Source organism: Coturnix japonica, chromosome 1 (assembly GCF_001577835.2).
Source record: "Coturnix japonica isolate 7356 chromosome 1, Coturnix japonica 2.1, whole genome shotgun sequence".
NCBI classification, from domain to species: Eukaryota; Metazoa; Chordata; class Aves; order Galliformes; family Phasianidae; genus Coturnix; species Coturnix japonica.
In genome coordinates, this window is record NC_029516.1 from 46,279,630 (window position 1) to 46,298,139 (window position 18,510).

Consider the following 18,510-nt stretch of genomic DNA (forward strand, 5'->3'; position numbering starts at 1 on the left):
GCCCAGCAGAAACCTTTCTTTGCTGAGGGCAGGCAGCAGCAGAGCAGGAGGCTGGGAAGGAGGAGGGGAGCCATGGCAGGAAACCAAGAACACATCAGACACTCTAAATTTAGATCTTTTTATTCAGCTCGGACAATATTCCTTGATTTCTCATTGTTCGGCAGAGGGCAGAGGGCAGGGGATCTATTGAAAGGCTTTGTCCTGAGAGATGCCACTTTGTCTGGGCACAGGGGGGCGGAGGAGCCACAGATTGGGGCAGACGGGGGCACCCATCCCACTGCTCCAGTGTTATGCTTGGGCACCTGTGCAGTCCCACTACCCGCAGGGTACCTACCCCCTGTACCCCATCCATTCTGGGGAATGCGGGCTGTGGATCCCTGTGGTGAGCGGTCCCCATGCCAGCGGGGCAGCGGGCGCAGAGTGTGTAAATACAGGGTAAATACACACCCGCTCTATACGTCTCTCTGCCTTTCCGGCACTGCAGCTCAAAGTCTATTTTTAAACTCCCTCCTTTATTACACACACCAGCAGATAGCCACGGCCTGCCCACCCCCATAGCAAGGTGCTGCTCTATTGTGCGCACAGCATGGCGACAGGGTATGTGGTGGGCCACCGACCTGCTCCTCTGCCCATTGCCATAGGGCAATTCGGGGTGCCCAGCTGCGTGTGCACTATTGCAATGAAGCTGCAGGGTGCACATAGCCTGGGATGATGGCTGTGCAGAGCCTGTGGTTGATGGCAGGTTGATGGGAGTGGGATGCAGCATCACCAGAGCCACCCAGACTGGGGTGGGCACACCCAAACTGGGTGGGCAGGAGGATCTCGTGGGGCTTCCCCTCCCCTGCCCATTCTCTGCCCTGACCACACATGCAGGGCTTGTAGCACGTCTTGCTTCAGCACACACACATATAGCAGGTGGAGGGGGAGGCAGAGCTGCTTGCTTTTGGTTTTCGACCCTCATATCTTCATTTCACATCATGAGTCATGTTATGTTCTGAGCTGAGTAACTTCTGGGGCTATTTTTACTCCAGCTCTGCGAGCTTCCTTCTCACCACCGCCACCGCCACTCACTGTGCACCCAGGGGCAGAGGATGGGGATGAGGTGAGTGGAGGGGCTGTGGGCAGGGATGGGGCCGGGGGTGGAAGGGGGAAGGATGCCCAGCTCCTCACCCTGGGAATGAAAATAGCCAATGCCTCGTCAAAAAAAACAGCTGACCCGTGGTGTGTGGCGCATTCACACACACATATATATATTTGTTATACCAGGAGAGGGGAAAAGGGGGAGGGAGAGAAATTCCTTTCGAGTGCTATTCACCAGTCTGGAAAAATAAAGAAGGAAAGCAGAACATTTTTTCCTTTCATCAAAACAGGAAAGAGAGGGGGAATGGGGTGGGGAGCAGATCCATAGACATAATGGATGGTTGCCAGAGTAAGGAAATTGTTCCCTTCTACCCCAAACTTGGGGGTGGGGGGGGAAGAGAAATATCTGATGGTGTGAGCAGAGAAGACTGCACTCCCTCCTCTCTGCTGTATGCCTGCAGGAAAGCAATGGGAAATCAGTGTCCCCAGCTTTGCCCTCCATCCCTGAATCCTGCTCGACCTGCATGCTCCTAGAATTGTAGAATCACTGGAGTCGGGAGAGACCCTCACAGGTCATCCAGTCCCACTCCCCTGCAATGAACAAACAGATGAATCAGGCTGGCAGTGAGTGGTGGTGCTTTGCTTCTCCTTCACCTCAAGGACTGGCACAAGCCCTCTCCCATCTCCTGCTGTCAGGGTCAGTGCACTGTCCCAGGGATGTGTTGTGCTCACATTTGCCAGGTCTCCTTTGGGAAGGGGTGAGCAAACAGACAAGGTGAGGGGCAGGAGGAATTCCTCTGCCATGGAGCTCCTAGAGGAAGCCTGGCAGGTCCTACCAAACTCCTTGCTCTGGGGTCAAGTGCTTTACTCATCCTTGGAAAGCACTTTCCCTGTCAGCGCCAAGGGCAAGGAGGCAAATTGTGCAAGCCTTGCATGCCCTGAGGCTCTGCTTTTCTCAGGCACCAGATATAAACAACAAGCTGCCTGCCTGTCTCTGTCTCCTTCCTTTGCTCCTCTTCCCCTTTCCTCCTGTCTTCCTCCCATAGACTAAACCCAGCCATCAGGAAGCTGTGGCAGCTTCATCCTGATGGCTCTGTTTGGGATAAACCCAATGACACCATTCCCCGTGGCGTAAAACAGATGCACCCCAAGAACCTCCCAGTGCAAAGCTGCTCCCCTCCATTGACAGCAGCCACGGGGAGAAGGTTGGGGATGGCTCACTCTGCTCCAGGAGCAGTGCAACACCCAAACTAGGTGCCTTGAGTGGGCGGGCTGACTACACGCGGGCTGTCAACACCTCCTAATTTCTTTCCATTGATGTTTTGCAAAGGATTCATCACCGAGAGGCTGAGACACCTCAGCTGTTTGGATTGAGTCTTGCTTTCCATTGTGAACCCTGTTTTGCTTTCTGCTGTTTCACAATACTCAAAAAAAAGTGGGGGTGGGGGAAGGGAAGATAAAGAAGATATCACCCTAACATTGTGCCTCTGTGGATGGTGGCAAGTAGATCATTTTTTCCACCAGTGTAAGAAGAAGGGATGGTGGCCTCACATCAAGAAGCCATGTGTCGCCCTAGGGCATGTACTGACCTCCTCCCTTGTGATTAGATAATAAGTGAAGAGCACAGCTGTTTGCAGCTGGGGAGCTGCTGTGCTGGTGAAAGAGTTTGAATAAGAAATCCCACTACAGGTTCTGAAGGAAATCTGTTTGTGTTGCACTTTGTCTGGGGGCCACTGCCAGCCACCATGGTTGCAACAGGAGCTTGTCAAGTTGCAGTGCTCCAATCTGTCCACTCTATGTAGCCTTGAAGCATCTTCCACTGCAATGCAATGGCACTGGGCTCCAAGCCCATGTGCTGTGAGATCTGTGGCACTGATCATAGAATCACAGAATTATTAGGGTTGGAAAAGACCATAAGGACCATCTGGTCCAACCGTTAGCTCACCCCCACCATGCCCACTGACGACGTCCCTCAGTGCCACATCCACACGGTTCTGGAACACCTCCAGGGAAGGTGACTGCACCACCTCCCTGGGCAGCCTGTGCCACTGCAGCACCGCTCTTCCTGGGAAGAAATTCTTCCTAATATCCAACCTGAGAGCTCCATCAGTGGACTTGCAAGCCTCCACCCAACAGGCCATGAGAGGGGACAATAGTGGTCCATATTAAACTTAGGGGTTCATAGAGTAGATCATGAGCTGATTTCACAAAAGCAAGAGAATAAAGGGAACACTAATCTCAGGGCACAGTAGTGTTGAGTGCATGCAGCCCTGCTGATCTCAACCCCAATGAACTTGGTGGAGTGAGACTGGCACAGACTGAATCTCAGTACCTCACTGAAGAAAAATCTGTTCCTGTCTTAAAAGCAGAAAGAGCAAGGCAACACGGCTGAAGCCCGAGCATATCGCATATCGTCTTGCTCTATTTCCAGGCAGGGTCATAGGTAGATGATTAGTCAAATTCCAAACATCCTCTTCCTTGCTGTCTGGAGATTCGGCGGGGATTAGCTTTTTGTTTCTGATGTCGAGCTTCTAAAAACCGCCCTGCATCATCCACGTGAAAATAAATAACTCTATTTCTATCCCAGCTCACATGTAACGTAGCCGGATATTATAAAAAATATAAGCACGTAGCCCCCCAAAAGCATGCCCTGCAGCAGCTCTTGCTCCTACCAAGCAAGAAAATTAGCAGCACTCCCTGCTAGCTGCATCCTTTTCTTCTCTGATGGTGACAGATCTCCCTGCTGAGGAGTTTAATCAGCCCTCCCACGCGCAGGCTGTTCTGCCCTGGCACGGCGGCCAACACTATGGCACGGGGCAGCCTTGCACAACTGGGATGAGGCCACACAAGTTGTTCCAGAGCTCCTCGAAGGGCACATCATGAACATCAAACATGTTGTGGGGTCCAGAAGCTGGTTTGGCCATGCTCCATCATCACTGTTCCCCCATTGACCTCTATGGTTATGGCCTTCCTTCAGCTGGTGCCACCTGGAGTGAGGTAGAGCTTTCCCAAATCCTTTTTTCAGAGCCTCCTACAGATTTAACCCAGGTAGACAGTAGGGCAGCAGCTCCACTCCACGGGGTGGGGGGGTGGGGAGCGGGTTGGAGAAATACCTGGTATGCTATGGAGAATGAGTGGAATTCTAAGAGTGTCCTGAGGAATTCGAGGTGGGACAGGGCTAGTACGGCTGGAGCATCTAAGGTGAAGTCCTTGCTAAAGTGTCTGGCCATGGACACAAGAGCAAAGGTATGTGTTGCATTTCCACTTCCTCCCACTTGAGCTTCAGGCTGGGACTGAGCCACCTGAGGGACTCCCAGGACAGTCTTCATGTTCCACTCATGCAGATTCCCCAGCCTTTGGAGCTGGCACAGCTCTGCTGAATGCCCCGTTGGTGGGGAAATCCTCCCCTCATCTTCTGGAGCAGGGGCAATCACTGTGATCATATGCAACTTAAAGGCATCTTGATCCCCTGCAACCCAAGGGAATCTTGACACATTGCCCAACCATAGGTCCTTCCATTTTGCAATTGAATTCTGTGTCTTTGAAAGGGAAAGGCACAGAGGGCCCCCAGCCTCATTATGACCTTCCACGCCAACCCTTGGGACCAAAGTCAGGTTAGGGGCATACCTATCCAACTTGGAGGCGTTGTCATGCCTGCTACGCAAGGACACTTGATGACACCTCGCACAGTATATATGTGAGTGCTGGCGTGAGGTGGCGTGTTTCAGAGAGGATTTGCTGCACGAGAAACCCAGATAGTCTGAGAGAGAGTGTGTGATGCTGTGAGATGAGGCCATGAGGGTGTGCGCATGTGAGAAAGGAAGGGAGAGGGGGAGAGTGAACGAGAACACATGGATGCCCAGGGATGTGTGAATGAGATGAAATCTGCACGTAGCCGAGCATGCGACGTAGCAGATAGGAGGAGAAGGGAGATGCTTGGGATGCAGAGCGATTGCCTGCCGAGTGCCTGCAGTGCATGACACTGCAGGAATGTGTCGGCGCAGAGAAGGCTGCACAAAGATGTGTGCTTTGCGAGTGTGCAACTCCCCACCGGGAGATCGCCCGTACCAACATGAGAGGGTGTGCCAACGTGTGTTTTTGCAATAGGTTGTGACTCTTTCCTGCACTCACCTGTTAGCAGCTTCCCTCCCCCCCAGCACGCCGCTGCTGGCTCGGTTTCAGATGGTTACTACATTGTGAGGATAATCAAGCCGCACCCGGTGCCACCAACAACACCAACAATCGCCTCGCAGCAACGTTTCGATTTCTCTGGCTTATTTTTTCTTGCTCCCCCTCCCACCCCACCCCCCCCCACACACAAAGAGATGCAGCTATGAAAGCCGGCTCTCTCCTCACAGTATTGTGAGGGAAGGAGCCGGGGGGAAAACCGGCTCCCGAGAACCCAGGGCAGAAAAATAAACTCCTGTGCTGGGAACTCCGCTCTGCTTATCTCTGCCCGAGGAGGAAGGAATTGCCGTCCCCGCTCCTCCAAGCCACGTTAAAGGGGGTATCATAGAGTCAGTCGTTTTTAATCAATTAATCATTCCAGTGAACACACTTTTATTTTGTCAGCCAGCAGCAGCGAGATTTTTTACTTGATACTCGGCAAAGAGGAGGATGGCAAGTTATGCTCCACCCATCTCTCGTTTATAAAAGCTGCAGCCCCGGGTGCTAGTTCAGTCTCTCCCAGCTTGCAATAAAGCCCCAGCGGCTCGCTGCGCTCCCATTGCATTTCACTTTTTTGCCTTTCCCTCAGCAGGGCGCAGGAGGTGTCCGGGCTCTGAGGCTCATCGAGGCTCGCACACACGCAACCCGGAGCAATAAAAGCCCTCTGATTGCCCTCACCTGTCTCCAAACCAAAGCTAAACCAATTGCCGGCAGCAGAGCCAGCGCCCGGCGTGGGGATCCTATCTAAAGGGGGAAGATCCAATCTACATGGGAAGGTCTGATCTAAAGGGGAAAATCTGATCTGCAGGAACGTCTGAAGGAACAAGAAGAAAGAAAAAGGAGAATTTAAAAGCAGAAAGGAGAAGCTGAGGAAGACTTTGGATTTTGCACCAAACTTTGGAAAAGTTGTTTTTATTTTAATACCTTTTTTTTTTTTTCCTCCCCCCCCACCCCCAAAGAACACTGCTACCCATTCCCAAAAGCTCTTCTTTTTCAATGTGCATACATTTAAGAAAGCAAGAAGACCAAGAGGGAAAATAGCACACCGACCACCTGCTGAGGAGCCGCTCATTGGAACACATAGCTGGATGCCTGGTGCTCAGAGGGGCTTCTCCCCACCCACCCTATGAGATAGCAGAGTCCCCGGGCCCTGCTCCCCGCACCCCCCCGGTGCTGAGGCGATGGGGACCGGCAGCCTGCTTGCTGCCTGAGGCCAGCTGCCAGTGCTTCCCTCCCGGGGCTCTCCGTCCATGTGCCCACAGCCGGCAAGGCCTGAAGCCGGCATGAATTTCGGCGTGGTCTTCGCCGTCATCCTCTCCCTGCCCCTGGCCCGCCTGGAGGTGAGTCCCATAGAGGGAAACCCGGGGGGAGGTGGGGAGCGTGCACGGAGGAGCAAAACGGGGAGGGGAGATCGGTCGTGCTGCCGAGGATGGGAGGGGGCTGTGCCTGCAGGGTGTGAGGGCTGCGGGGTGTTTTGCCCCAGTTCCTCACGAATATGGGTTGGAACTGGGGCTGGGAGGGGGCTGCCCTGTGGGTATCCTGGCAGCTGGAGCCTCGGGACTCCAACACATGTAGTGCCCTTTGGTCTCTTGTAAGATTTTGGTGCTGCAGTGGCACAGGCTGCACAGGGAGGTGGTGGGCTCCCTGTCCCTGGAGGTGTTCCAGAACCGTGTGGATGTGGCACTGAGAGACATGGGCAGTGGGCATGGTGGGGATGGGCTGGTGGATGGACCAAGTGATCTTAGAGGACTTTTCCAATCTAAATAATTCTATGACTGAAGGGATCAAAAAGATGCGGTGCCCAGTTCCCACTGCAGCCCTAAACAGTCAAGCCATGTGTCAGTGAGCAGCTCAGCTACTGTCAGAGGAAATCTTCCACCCCAACTTTCCACCCTCTGCATCATGTCTGCTTTTTCCTTCTCCATTTTCAGGCAGTTCCATTCATGGGTGGCAGGGAAGGGACTAGATCGTGGCACCACCACCCCACAGTTCCATTTTACCCAAGCCACAAAGGGAAGCAGCTAGAGCTGCGGGCTGCCCAGTGGTTAAGTTTGTTTTTGGCAGAGGATGACATTTCCTCTGTGAGTGGCTCAGATTTTGCTCTCCTATGCAATACCAAACATCAGCTCTGGTTGGTGCTGGGGTAGGGCAGATGTGCCCAATCCCAGGGCCCTGCTGATTTATGCAGGGGTAGAGCTTGGCAGTTCTGGGTTTCTTAGGAGGAACAGTGACATTTATCATTTTATGACTGGAGAACTGAGAAGGCTTATGCATGAACAGGCATAATCACAGAATCATTATGATTGGAAAAGACCTCTTAGATCACCTGGTCCATCCACCAGCCCATCCCCACCATGCCCACTGACCACGTCCCTCAGTGCCACATCCACACGGTTCAGGAACACCTCCAGGGACGGTGACTGCACCACCTCCCTGGGCAGCCTGTGCTACAGCCCATTCAGTCCCAACATCTGCTTCAAGGATGGCATGTCACCTCTGCACCAGGAGCATGGTGTGATTCCTATCAGACTGCAAACAGCTGGCATCCTCCGGTGGGGGCTTGCACCCCTGCTCAGCCCTGCCAAGGACAGTGCAGCAGAGACTGAGATGGGGTCTCCCCAGTCCCACTCCCTTCTCCATCACACCCACTGGGAGCTGGAGGGCCCTGGAGCCCCTTCAGAAGGAGGGAGCACGTGCCCCAGCGGGAAAATATTTGCCAGTTGGAAAGTGAGGATGCAAAGTGATTTGCATTTGTCCTGAGGGCTGCAATAGCTGCCTTGCAACATTTATGGAGATGGGCTGAGCCAGGCGTGGCTTTGCCTGGGTGAAGCCCTGTTGGCAGGGCTTTCTGGAATTCCCAAGGAATGGGGTGCGGCTGAGCATTCACTAAGGTAGCTTGGGCTCTACCATGCCCCTTCCTGCTGGAAGGTGGCAGGGCTCATCCCAAGCATCAGGGAGTGACAAGGACACTGAAAACTAAGGCAGACGGTGATGGATGGATGGATGGCATACCAGGGTTGAGCTGGTGGACAGAGCCAGGAGGCAAGTTGTATGTGTGCTTTGTGCCATGGCAACATCCCACGTGGAAGTGGTTCTTGCAAGGAGGGTTGTCCCCTCCTGCCATGACCCATAGCATAGTCAGTGTGGAGATTCCCTCTGCTGGGCAGAGGAGCAGATAGCTGGGTGCTCTCCTACCTGAGGCCAGCACATGGATGTATAGAAAAAAAGAGAGCTTGAGTCTGTCCTCAGCTTCTTTCTCCAGGCTCAGAGGGTCTCCTTTCCCTCCCTGTTGCACTCCCTCCTTCATACCACGTAGGCAGGGGTGGTGATACTGAACCACCAGGCAGGACTCGGCAGCTCTTGCCCATACATTGAACCTTTCAGCATCCCTGCTGCTCAAAATCCTATGTTGGCAGAAAGCTCCAGAAGTGGTGGGGCTGGGGGCAAGGCCAATTTTATGGTGACATAGGACAGAGCCATCTTGTGACTGTGGCACACGGGTTCACAGCAACCTGAGCTGCTGAGATCTGGGAGGAGGTCCTGTCCTTGCACCCACAACCTGCCTGTGGCTCTGCTGTAGGACGTGCATGGCATTGGGAGAAGGGGAGGGGACGTCCCTGTGAGTGTAGTTCAGGGGAGAGCCAGGCACTGGGGGCAGAGGGAGGGAGGGAGGGAGGGAGGGAAAAACAAACTTGCTTTCTTCTAGTAATTCAGCGGCCATGCAAGAATATGAGGCCAGGCCTTGGGGCACTTGACAGCCAGCCAGGAGTCCATTGAGACAAAAGTCTTCTTTGATCTGCCCCGCAGTTAAAAAAGGAGATTGTTAACCTGTGTTAGACAAATAACTCCAAGGAGCTGTTAAGCAGGAAAAGCACCAGCTGCTTGGGCTGTGCTGCTGGGGATCCCTCCTCCTGCACTGCTCTCCACATCCTGACCCCAAAACCTCCCCACTGGTTACCCCTAGGTGTGCAGTCTTTGCTTGGGCTCGGTAGCCAGCAGCAAGGTGACACTACCCAACCTCGTCACACCTACTGATGCTCTCCCCCAGTGAGTGGTGGAGTCTGAAATAAAAGTCCCATTTCCTACAAGTATGAAGTATCAGGAAGGAGCAGGGCCATCAGTGCACAGCAGTGTTCATGCACAAATGCTCTCAGCTGACAGGTGCAAGTGCTAAAGAGTATTTCACCACCTGGTGCTGAGAATTGCAGATGACTGCTTTGCACCGTGCATAGCACAGGGTGGGGAGGTTGCCCAGAGCTTTCATTGCTGGGCTGCTGGTCCCTCTCGTCCTCACACCATGGGGTTGTCAGAAGGCATCTTCATTGTGCAGCGATTCAGTGATCCCTGAATTATGTGAGTCACTCTCTCACTGTGCATCCATCACAGAGGCTGAGGAAGTGATGCCTGAGGCTCTGAAATCTGCATCCAGACCTGCTGAGAGATCTGACAGAGATAGAGTGGGGCACAGAGGCTTGAGGGGGTCACCCTGTGCTGCCTCTGCTTGTGTTGCATGCAGAATTCCCAGGGCTCTGACTGTTGGGTCCAGCTGTGCACGTAACGTCTGTCCCAGGAGGAGGTTTCTGTCTCACAACATTCAGCCACCACATTTATCACTACGTGGAGTGCCAACTCAATGGGATGGGAGCACTCCCACTGCCCCATCAGTAGAGGTGATGGGTGGGTGGCCATGTGTTCGGGATCGTGTCACTCACCTGCTGCTTTTCCCCAAGCAGAAAAGAAAGGTTCTGCCCTGAACCCATGCAGGGAAGGAGCAGCACTACACCAGAGAGACCACACACATGCCACTGACCGCCCATAAAAGCCCACATGAAAGTCCTTGATGCTTTGCAGGCGCACGAGCCAAGCTGTGCTCTCAGTTACAGGGCACGGCGTGGGGCTGTGCCTCCAGTGGCATCCAGTACCCCGCTGAAAGAGCCGCTTTTCTGCATGAGTAGCCCTGAATGGAGAAAGCTAGGAGCTAAGCAAACACTCCAGCCAGCACTTTCCTCCTCTCTTTTTCTCCTCTTTCGGAAGTATGTATCAATCAGTGCTTGCTTTCCCACACCACTCCTTTGTTGTTGCCTTGTGTGCTGCCAACCGGACCCATTCAAGGTTGCGTAAGATTCCCAAGAGATTCATAGCGTTGCACCTGTCTGCAGGTCTATCATCTGATGTCTACAGACCTGATGACTTCAGGTTGTTGGCACCAGCACCCGGTGACGTCCCACATCAGCCCTTCTGCCCACCCTTGCTGTTCTCCCAGCACTGTTTGCAGTTGCACTGGAGTGGTGAGCTCAGCTGCAAAGGTCCATCTGCCTCTCTTCCCCAAAGCTCTGTTTTTTGAGAGTATGCAAATGGTGGATATAATTGGGCCACTGTGGTTTGAAAACACACGCATGCACACGCACATACACCCGGTAATCTCACAAAGCCTGTGAGGGAGTTTCATAACAGAGGGAAATATTGGGAAGGTTTTATCTGATAGCGTAAGGGAAGTCTGTTAAAATGCCTGTACTGCAGGCAGCAGGAATCAGGGGCCACCTGGAGAAGTCATACGGTACCGGAGGAGGAAGCACTACCGACTGCTTTTGTCGTGCTCAAGGCTTCACTGCAGAGCTGTGGCATTTCCTTGCATTTTTTAGGGTCTATCAACCACTTTGGTAGTGGTTTCAAGCTCATGCTTTCACTGGGCCGTGTCTTTCTCCCTATTTTTCTCCACTGTTTTTGCTGAACTTTCCCCCACACTCCTTTGATTCCCCATGCTCCATGATGCAGCATTTGTTCATCACCCCTCTAATTCTCTTTTTCTTCCTTTTTTTTGTTGTCTGGCAGGGGGACCCCGTACCCGAAGATATTTATGACATTTTGGGTGGCAGCTCCGTGCGCTCCATCAGTGACCTCCAGCGCGCCCTGCAGATAGACTCCGTAGGTAAATCTCCTCTTCACCAAACACTCCTCTCTATTTCCTTTGCTCTTTGGGGAGAAGGGAGGGAGCAATCCATCATCCAGCAGGCGCACTCCCAGCAGACCCCACTATCAATGCAGTAACCAGGAGCACGCCCATGTCAGGGGGTTGGAGCTTGATGATCTCTGAAGTCCCTTCCAATCCAAGGCATTCTATGATTCCTTAACCACTCAGCATTCGAGCCCGGGGCATTTACACATCCAGTCCCCCTGAAACCTATGGGAGTTAGGCAAGTAGATGCTTCTGTGGATCTCCAAACCTGCCAGGTCTACAAAAAATGATAGGGGATGGGCAAGGGGAGTACTTGGAACAGGGGTCAGCACTTCTCACCTTGCAAGGTGCACAGACAGCAGTGCTCCTGCTGGCCAAGGGTCAACTTGGGAAGCGGAGAAAAGAGAGGGGGAAGCGGCAGAAAGAGGGCTGAGTGATTCTGTGCTTGAGCTTGCAAGAGAAGCCACGTGCCTGGGGGCGAAGTCAGGTTGTCCGGGGTAGCCCTGCCTCACCTCCTGCCCCCAGATAAGAGCTCTGGGGGCTGCAGTGCTGCGGGGTCACTTGGCGCAGAGCGATGGAGCGCACAGGGGTCGGCACGTGTGGGAATTGGAGCACGCGCCACGGCGGCTGGGCTGGCCCAGGAATTTATTTATAAACGGTCTCTTCAGAGCAAATTCCTTTCTATTCTAACCCCGCTCCTGCCTGTCGTCCCCCGGCCCCCCCAGCTCGCCTTCTCTCTCGTGTTTTGTCTGTTTGGAGCTTTGTAATCCTTGCCGAGACACTATCTACGGGGGAACAGAATTTCCTGCTTTTGTTTCCTATGCCAGTCCAACCACTGGCGCAGTCTCAAAAGCATTCCCGCTGCCTTTCAAAACGGCCCTGGAGGGGCGGGGGGGGGGAACGCGAGGGGGAGGGCACCAGCTGCATTCTGCTATTGTTTGCCTTAGAAAGAGGCGACGAGGCTCCCCACCACCGCCACAGCCGCTCCCTGCCCTCGCCGGTTCCCTCCTCCTCATCCACTAGCTGCACAATGGGGCAACTTCCAAAATTAGCCCCTCCGGATTGATTGTCCCAAGCTGGTCCCCCCGCCCCGAGCCTCTTCGGTGCTGGCCCGGCATATAGAAGGACAACCTGAAGAGGGAGGGACTCGCTTTTTCAATAGGAGATTTGTTTCGAGTCAACAGTTGTTGCTATTTTTCTCCCTCCCTCTCCTCTCATCAGCTTAACCTTTGCGCAAAAGGCAGCCCCCACCCTCGCTGGATGAAATGCAGGATGGAGGGGTGGGGAGATGCATGCAGTCTGTCATCTCCAGTTGCCCAAGGAACAGATACATCTCTATCACAGCCACCAGCTGCCTTCAAGGCTGAGATATACAGCGAGCTGTCTCTTGCTGGCTTGGTGACCCAAAGGGTACAGAGCAGGCTAGAGAGACTGGAGTCATCAGTTTCACTTGAGGTCCCTGGCACAGAGGACAGGGACACAGAGTCAGGATCAGGAGCTCCAGGAGCCGAGGGGACTGAGATGTTGCTCTCCTGACCTTAAACGCTCCTATAGACCCAATAGTTAAGGTGTGTTGGGTGGGAGTCATCTCCATTAACTATGGCTGCCCACTGGCTAAGCCACAGCCACTTAAGCCAGTCACCCAAACACCCTCTGTACCTCTTGTAGAGCTGTAGGTCCTTACAGAGCATGACCCACCAGATTCTGGGTGTCTGCTTCTGGATGAAATAAATGGTGACCCAGAACTGATCACAACCTCTCCAGACACTCCGAAGGGAGTTCGCCTTTTGCACATACGTGGGCTGAACAGACACAATTCCTCCTCATGTACACAGCATCTGTGCTCATAACCCCAATCCTTCAGTAGCTGCTTCAGAGCTGAGTGGAGAGCAACATCCCCACAGGGAGGGCTGTGCTCAGATAGCATTGAGGAAGAGGGATGGGATGTGATGGGTATGGGAAGTCTGCTGCAGCACATATCTGATAAACAGATGTCTTCCACTGGCCCCAAAACCCCTGTATGAATATTGCTCCCTCGATGCTGATGTCCATCCAGCTTCCTTCAGCTGCTAAAGCAAGCCAGAGAAGGAAAGAGCCGTGGCCGGGTGGGAGCTATCTCTGAGAGCAGCCATTGTCTGCAGCTCAGGAGGGGCTGCGTGCTGGAGTGCTCCGTAGGGATTATGGGCATTTCTCCATTCAGCACTTCCTATGGGAAAAAGTGGAGGGGTGGGAGGGCCCTGCACAGAGTTGGGCTGAATGCTATCTGCTTTCCTCTCCCATCTTTGACAGAGCTACCTCCTGCTTCTGCAGCTTGCTATAGAGCAGTAAAGGGGAAAAACAGCCATTTCAGCTTCACTTTCATGTTCTGCTATCAAACTGACTCTAGCCTAGAGGTTCTTATGCTGGGCTGTGGACCCGCTTGCCACATCCTGGTTGCAGAAGACCAATACAAACCCCTTGGCTGCACCTCTCCCACTCCAGGTCACAGCTGTGATTTGCTGTGGATTTACACATGCAGCATGACACCCCAGGGCCTTGGCTTATCCCTTATGCTATGTCTTTGTACTGTGCTTGGTAGGCAGAGCACCAGTGCCTGGTGGTTGGACTAGATGATCACAGTGATCTTTCCAACCTTCATGATTCTATGATTCTATTGTTGTATGATTCAATGATTCTTCTCCCACCCCTACCCACTGCTACCAGCTCTCTCTTTCCCTTTGCAGAGGAGGACAGCTCTAGCTCTAGCCTTGACCTGAATGCAACTCAGCCCAGCCAAAACCATGTGTCCCTGGTTCGAGAGAGGCGAAGCCTTGGTGAGTGTGGGGTGCTGCACCTTGTCCCTGTGGTAGGGTACATGTGGAGGCACTGTGTCCAGGAGGGAGGTGGTCAGGTGAGCAAAGGAGAAGAGCATATGAACGTGGCAAAGCCATCTGGGGTCTGTTCCTCTCCCCACTGATGGCTGTAGCAGATTGGTGACAGTTGCACAGCCTCTTTCATCCTCACTCCTCCTCTTGGCCTCTACAGATGCTCTGGCAGCAGCAGAGCCAGCTGTCCTCGCCGAGTGCAAGACGCGGACGGTGGTCTTTGAGATCTCCCGTGACATGGTGGACAGCACCAACGCCAACTTCGTGGTGTGGCCACCCTGCGTGGAGGTACAGCGGTGCTCCGGCTGCTGCAACAACCGCAACGTGCAGTGCCGTCCCATGCAGATTCGTGTCCGGCATGTCCAGGTAAGGCAGGCATAGCCCCCTAAAACCCAAATCCTTGTTCAGAACTCACATAGCTGCCTGTTCCCTGATGCTTTCTTTATGGTCATGTGGTCCTGCATGATCCATGCAGTGCTGCAGTCTCTGGCACAGTGATGTCCATGCTGTTGCTGTCCAGCAGGTGTGAATTGTCACTGCAGCATCCCTGTTCATTGCAGGGGAGTTGGACTAGATGACCTTTAAGTGTCCTTTCCAACTTAAAGGACAAACCAGACAAACCAGGATACTTTCACTGCAGGAACTGTTTTCAGTGCAGAAAGAGGAGGGCTAGATGATGTCAAGGCTGTTGAAGATGTTGCAGCAGCTTCTCTTTGCCAGCCCCATGGTTACCTCCTGAGCCAGTCCAGAATCAAACAGACACCTGACTGCTCACCTGTCTGCCCGCCTCTCTGCTAACAATGATCTCCTTGTAGCTTCCTCCCGGACAGCTCTCTTAAAAATAATACCCATTCTTCATTAATCCTCTGCCTGAGCCCTAAGAGACTCCCCCAGGCAGAGGTTGACTGGGAGAGATTGCATTCAGGCAGCTCTGTTCATCAGGAAATTCCTTTCTCAGAAAAGCCAGGCTGAAATAAGGGAAAAACACGGGGGGGTGTGGAGGGGTGTTCAGGAGTTGTTTTTGTGGAAAAAGCAAGTGAGAGGTCAAAAGCCAGCCACAAAAAGTGACCTGGAAATGGTTTCTTTGAGGACAGAGGTCTCACTATTGTTTGGCTGGAAGTGTTTGTCTAGCAAGCAGCGTGTGGTCTGAAGCGCATGGAGTGGGCTTTCAAGGAAAGATAAACAGCGTGGCCGCAGCAGCGCTGCCCTAGGGATGCTGCTGGGGGCAGTGGGTTTGGAGGAATTCAATCCCACAGGCAAGTATTTATAGCTGCAGAGCACTTAGGGACTGTGTGCTTGTCAGATAAGCTGAATGGGGTCAGACCCAGAGTGGGAGGACCCCAGGCTGTGGTGGGACGCAGAGTGAGCCTTCCCTGAGTCAGCACCGGTGGAGAGTCTGAGGGAATTTCCAGAGCACTGCCTTCCACTGAAACACAGGGCTTCAGCCCCATGAGTTATTAAAGAGCTGCAGACAGATTCAGACAGGCCTGGTGAGGCTATGTCTGCTCGCACTGAGCACAGGCTGTTCTCCTTTTGCCCTTCCTGCGGGATCCTGCGGTGATTAATTCTGGTTGCCCCCAGGTGCACACCATCACAGCTGTATGAACAGCTTCTGCATGTGGTCAGCCACTCATCCTTCTTCCCACCACCAGCAGAGACAAGTTAGGAATGGGAGAAACAAGCAGTCAAATCCAAGTTTAGCTCTGCCCCACTGATGTGTGCAAAATTAGCTCCTTATACACCACCCCTGGCCTCAAACTGTGCGCTCTCCTCTGCCTTCTGCCCCGATAGGAAGAGCCAGTGTGTAAGTGCACAGACACTGATGATTTTTGCAGAGTGGGAGTTACAGCTGTGTTCATCTTTTGGCTGCATCTCTCTTCAAACAGGTGAACAAAATCGAGTTTGTCCAGAAGAAGCCAGTATTCAAAAAAGTCGTCGTGCCTTTGGAGGACCATGTGCAGTGCCAGTGTGAAGCGGTGTCCCGGCCGCCCCCCAGGAGCAGCCGACCCGCACCCCGTGAGCAGAGACGTAAGGGCCTCAGCCTTTGTAGTGCAGGGGGAGGCATGAGAGGGAGGAATGATCTCCCTGCTGGGCGGTGAGGCGCTGGCACAGGAGCTGTAGTGCCCCATCCCTGGAGGTTCAAGGCCAGGTTGGATGGGGCCCTGCGCAGCTGAGCTGGTGGGGGGCAGCTCTGCTTACAGCAGGAGGTGGGGCTCGCTGAGACTGCAGAGCTCTTTGGTGACAGTGCATGGGGAAAGGCACTCTAGCATGACCCAGCTTCCCCTCACTGTATGCCCTCCCCTCTGTTTTGGCAGGCTTCTCGCCGTCGTTCACCACAGCTGTCATCTCCCAGAGGAAGCGGGTACGCCGGCCACCAGTGCAGAAGAGAAAACACAAGAAATACAAGCATGTTAATGATAAGAAAGTGCTGAAAGAAATCCTCATAGCATAGAAGTACTGGCAAGGGAGAGAGAGCACAAGGCAGGTGACAGCAAACTGTTTTTTCCCTGGGTCAGGGTTCTGTCCTGGTGTTTTGGACCCTTCCCACAGCTCCAACAGCAACTCAGCATGGGGCTGCAGCAGGACCCGAGCGTGGGAAAAGCCCAGTGCACATGTCCCATGTATGGCTTTGTGGCTCTTGGGCTTCAGCCTCTCCTTTGCCTCCCTTAAAGGCAGACAGCAAGCCTGACTGCTCTCCACACCTAAATTCCCGTGGGATCCATGTTATTCATCTCTTCTGTGGAACAGCTCTTGTTCTCCTTTCTCTATTGATTCTCTGCTGAAAGAAGAGAATTAATGTTGCTCTGGGGATCCCTTTTCCTTTCATTTCATTAGTTTAGTTGGCAGAAATACTCTGAAGCAGCAAAGCGCTTGGTTCATCCCTCTCCTAGCGGGAAGCCTGTGTGCTTGAGAGAGGTCACACCAGGGAAAGATGAGCTGGAATCTCAGGCAATAGATCTGGACTTTGTCAGTCCAAGGCCTGATTCTTCTCTTTCTGACTTGTGTAAACAGGAGTAATTCCCTCGTCATCAGAAGAATTTTGCCCCACCACAGCTGCTTGGAGGAGCCTGGGCCATGCCCCACTCAGGACAGGGGGACAATGGCTCCTGGGGATCTGGGGACAGATCAGCTCAGCTCTGGTTTGAGATAACTATGAGGAAATATAGAGAGTATCAAAAGCCCTCCTGAGCTCTTCTGTTTGGTACCTGAACATTGCTGGAGGACATGGCAGAGGGTTATAGGTTTCCCAGGGTGGTGGTGGGGTCACCATCCCTGGAGGTGTTCCAGAACTGTGTGGATGTGGCACTGAGGGATGTGGTCAGTGGGCATGTTGGGGATGGGCTGGGTGATCTTAGAGATCTTTTCCAACCTTAATGATTTCAACCTTCTATGATTCTTTATCCTAATGCTGTGCCTGTTTTTGTTTGCCCTACAGGTTAATTTAATATATTTGCTGTATTGCCCCCATGGGGTCCTTGGAGTGATAACTTTTCCTCTTTGCCAGTCTGCCTCATCAACTGATTCAGGCGGCAAATGGTGCTTTCCTTTCCATCAGTGGACAGTGGACCTTCTCCTACCGAAGCCTCTTCCTTCTTTCATTTATTAACATTTTAAAGTTTTACAAAAAAAAACCAAAACCAAAACCAAAAAAAAACAACAAACAAACAAAAAAAAGCCAAAAAAAAAAAAGAAAAAAAGACAAATGCAGCTTATATATATGTCTGTGTGTATATATATATATACATATATATATATATACGTATGAGAAAAGAACAAAGTAGAAATGAAACCACAAACCCCCCAACACACAACAAGGACAGAACAGTGCCCTCCCTGCTCAGGTGGACAGGATGGAAAATGTGAAAAGGAGAGTGGGGCCAAATCCTTACTGCAGGGAGGAGGAAAGTGAATGCATTGAGGGAAGAAGGGGCATTTTCTTCCTTCCCTGTGTGTTTCTGTATGGCCAGGGCCTGGCTGAGATCAGCATTTGCACTGGACCTGCGATTTGACACAGGCGTATCTCAGACTGTGGGCGCCGTCCCATGATGGAAAATGCACTATATGGACCTTTATCTCCCTACCTGGACAGAGATCTATTTTTAACATGCGTGTGTATATTTTATTTGAAAAAGAAAAACCAAAACCACTGAAATATACAACATCTCGGGGAACAAAAGTAAAAAACAGAGTGAAAACAAAGAAGCCAAATGCCCACCCCCCTGCTTTTCCCCTCCTGCTCCTGGTGCTGACTGGAAGGTGTTTGGACCGAGGGGAAGGAGCAGCCGGTGGCAGAGCCATCCCCATGCCCCGGCCCTGCTGAGGAGCTGCCTTTGCACATGCTGGTGGAGAACTCAACTTTCCAGGCTCAGACTCAGAGTTATTTTTTAAATTCACTCTGTATGTGTGAGTGTGTCTATGTGTGTATATGTATATGTGTGTGTG

General features: G+C 52.7%; 1 protein-coding gene across 4 annotated transcripts; it reads left to right on the forward strand.

Annotated features, from left to right (window-relative positions):
• The first annotated feature begins 815 nt into the window (after positions 1 to 815).
• PDGFB (platelet derived growth factor subunit B) lies at positions 816 to 17,733 on the forward strand. Of its 4 annotated transcripts, none has more exons than XM_015860286.1 (8): positions 816 to 1,102; positions 5,837 to 6,587; positions 11,080 to 11,176; positions 13,927 to 14,016; positions 14,228 to 14,433; positions 15,954 to 16,095; positions 16,383 to 16,548; positions 17,504 to 17,733. In XM_015860286.1, the coding sequence occupies exons 2-7, from the start codon at positions 6,498 to 6,500 to the stop codon at positions 16,517 to 16,519; spliced, it is 762 nt and encodes a 253-aa protein (XP_015715772.1). In that variant the 5' UTR covers positions 816 to 1,102; positions 5,837 to 6,497; the 3' UTR covers positions 16,520 to 16,548; positions 17,504 to 17,733. The 4 variants fall into 4 exon arrangements, with proteins under 4 accessions (XP_015715772.1, XP_015715781.1, XP_015715791.1 ...); XM_015860295.2 differs by having other exon boundaries at positions 920 to 1,102; positions 5,840 to 6,587; XM_015860305.2 differs by lacking the exon at positions 816 to 1,102 and having other exon boundaries at positions 5,703 to 6,587; positions 16,383 to 16,552.
• Positions 17,734 to 18,510: the final 777 nt, after the last annotated feature.

What these genes read in the sequence shown, in the direction of transcription:
- PDGFB (XM_015860286.1), top strand. Translation starts at nt 6,498, where the DNA reads ATGTGCCCACAGCCGGCAAGGCCTGAAGCCGGCATGAATTTCGGCGTG. An exon ending in TGCCCCTGGCCCGCCTGGAG is followed by an intron (nt 6,588 to 11,079) that starts GTGAGTCCCATA and finishes GTTGTCTGGCAG; the next exon opens with GGGGACCCCGTACCCGAAGA. An exon ending in CGCACCCCGTGAGCAGAGAC is followed by an intron (nt 16,096 to 16,382) that starts GTAAGGGCCTCA and finishes CTGTTTTGGCAG; the next exon opens with GCTTCTCGCCGTCGTTCACC.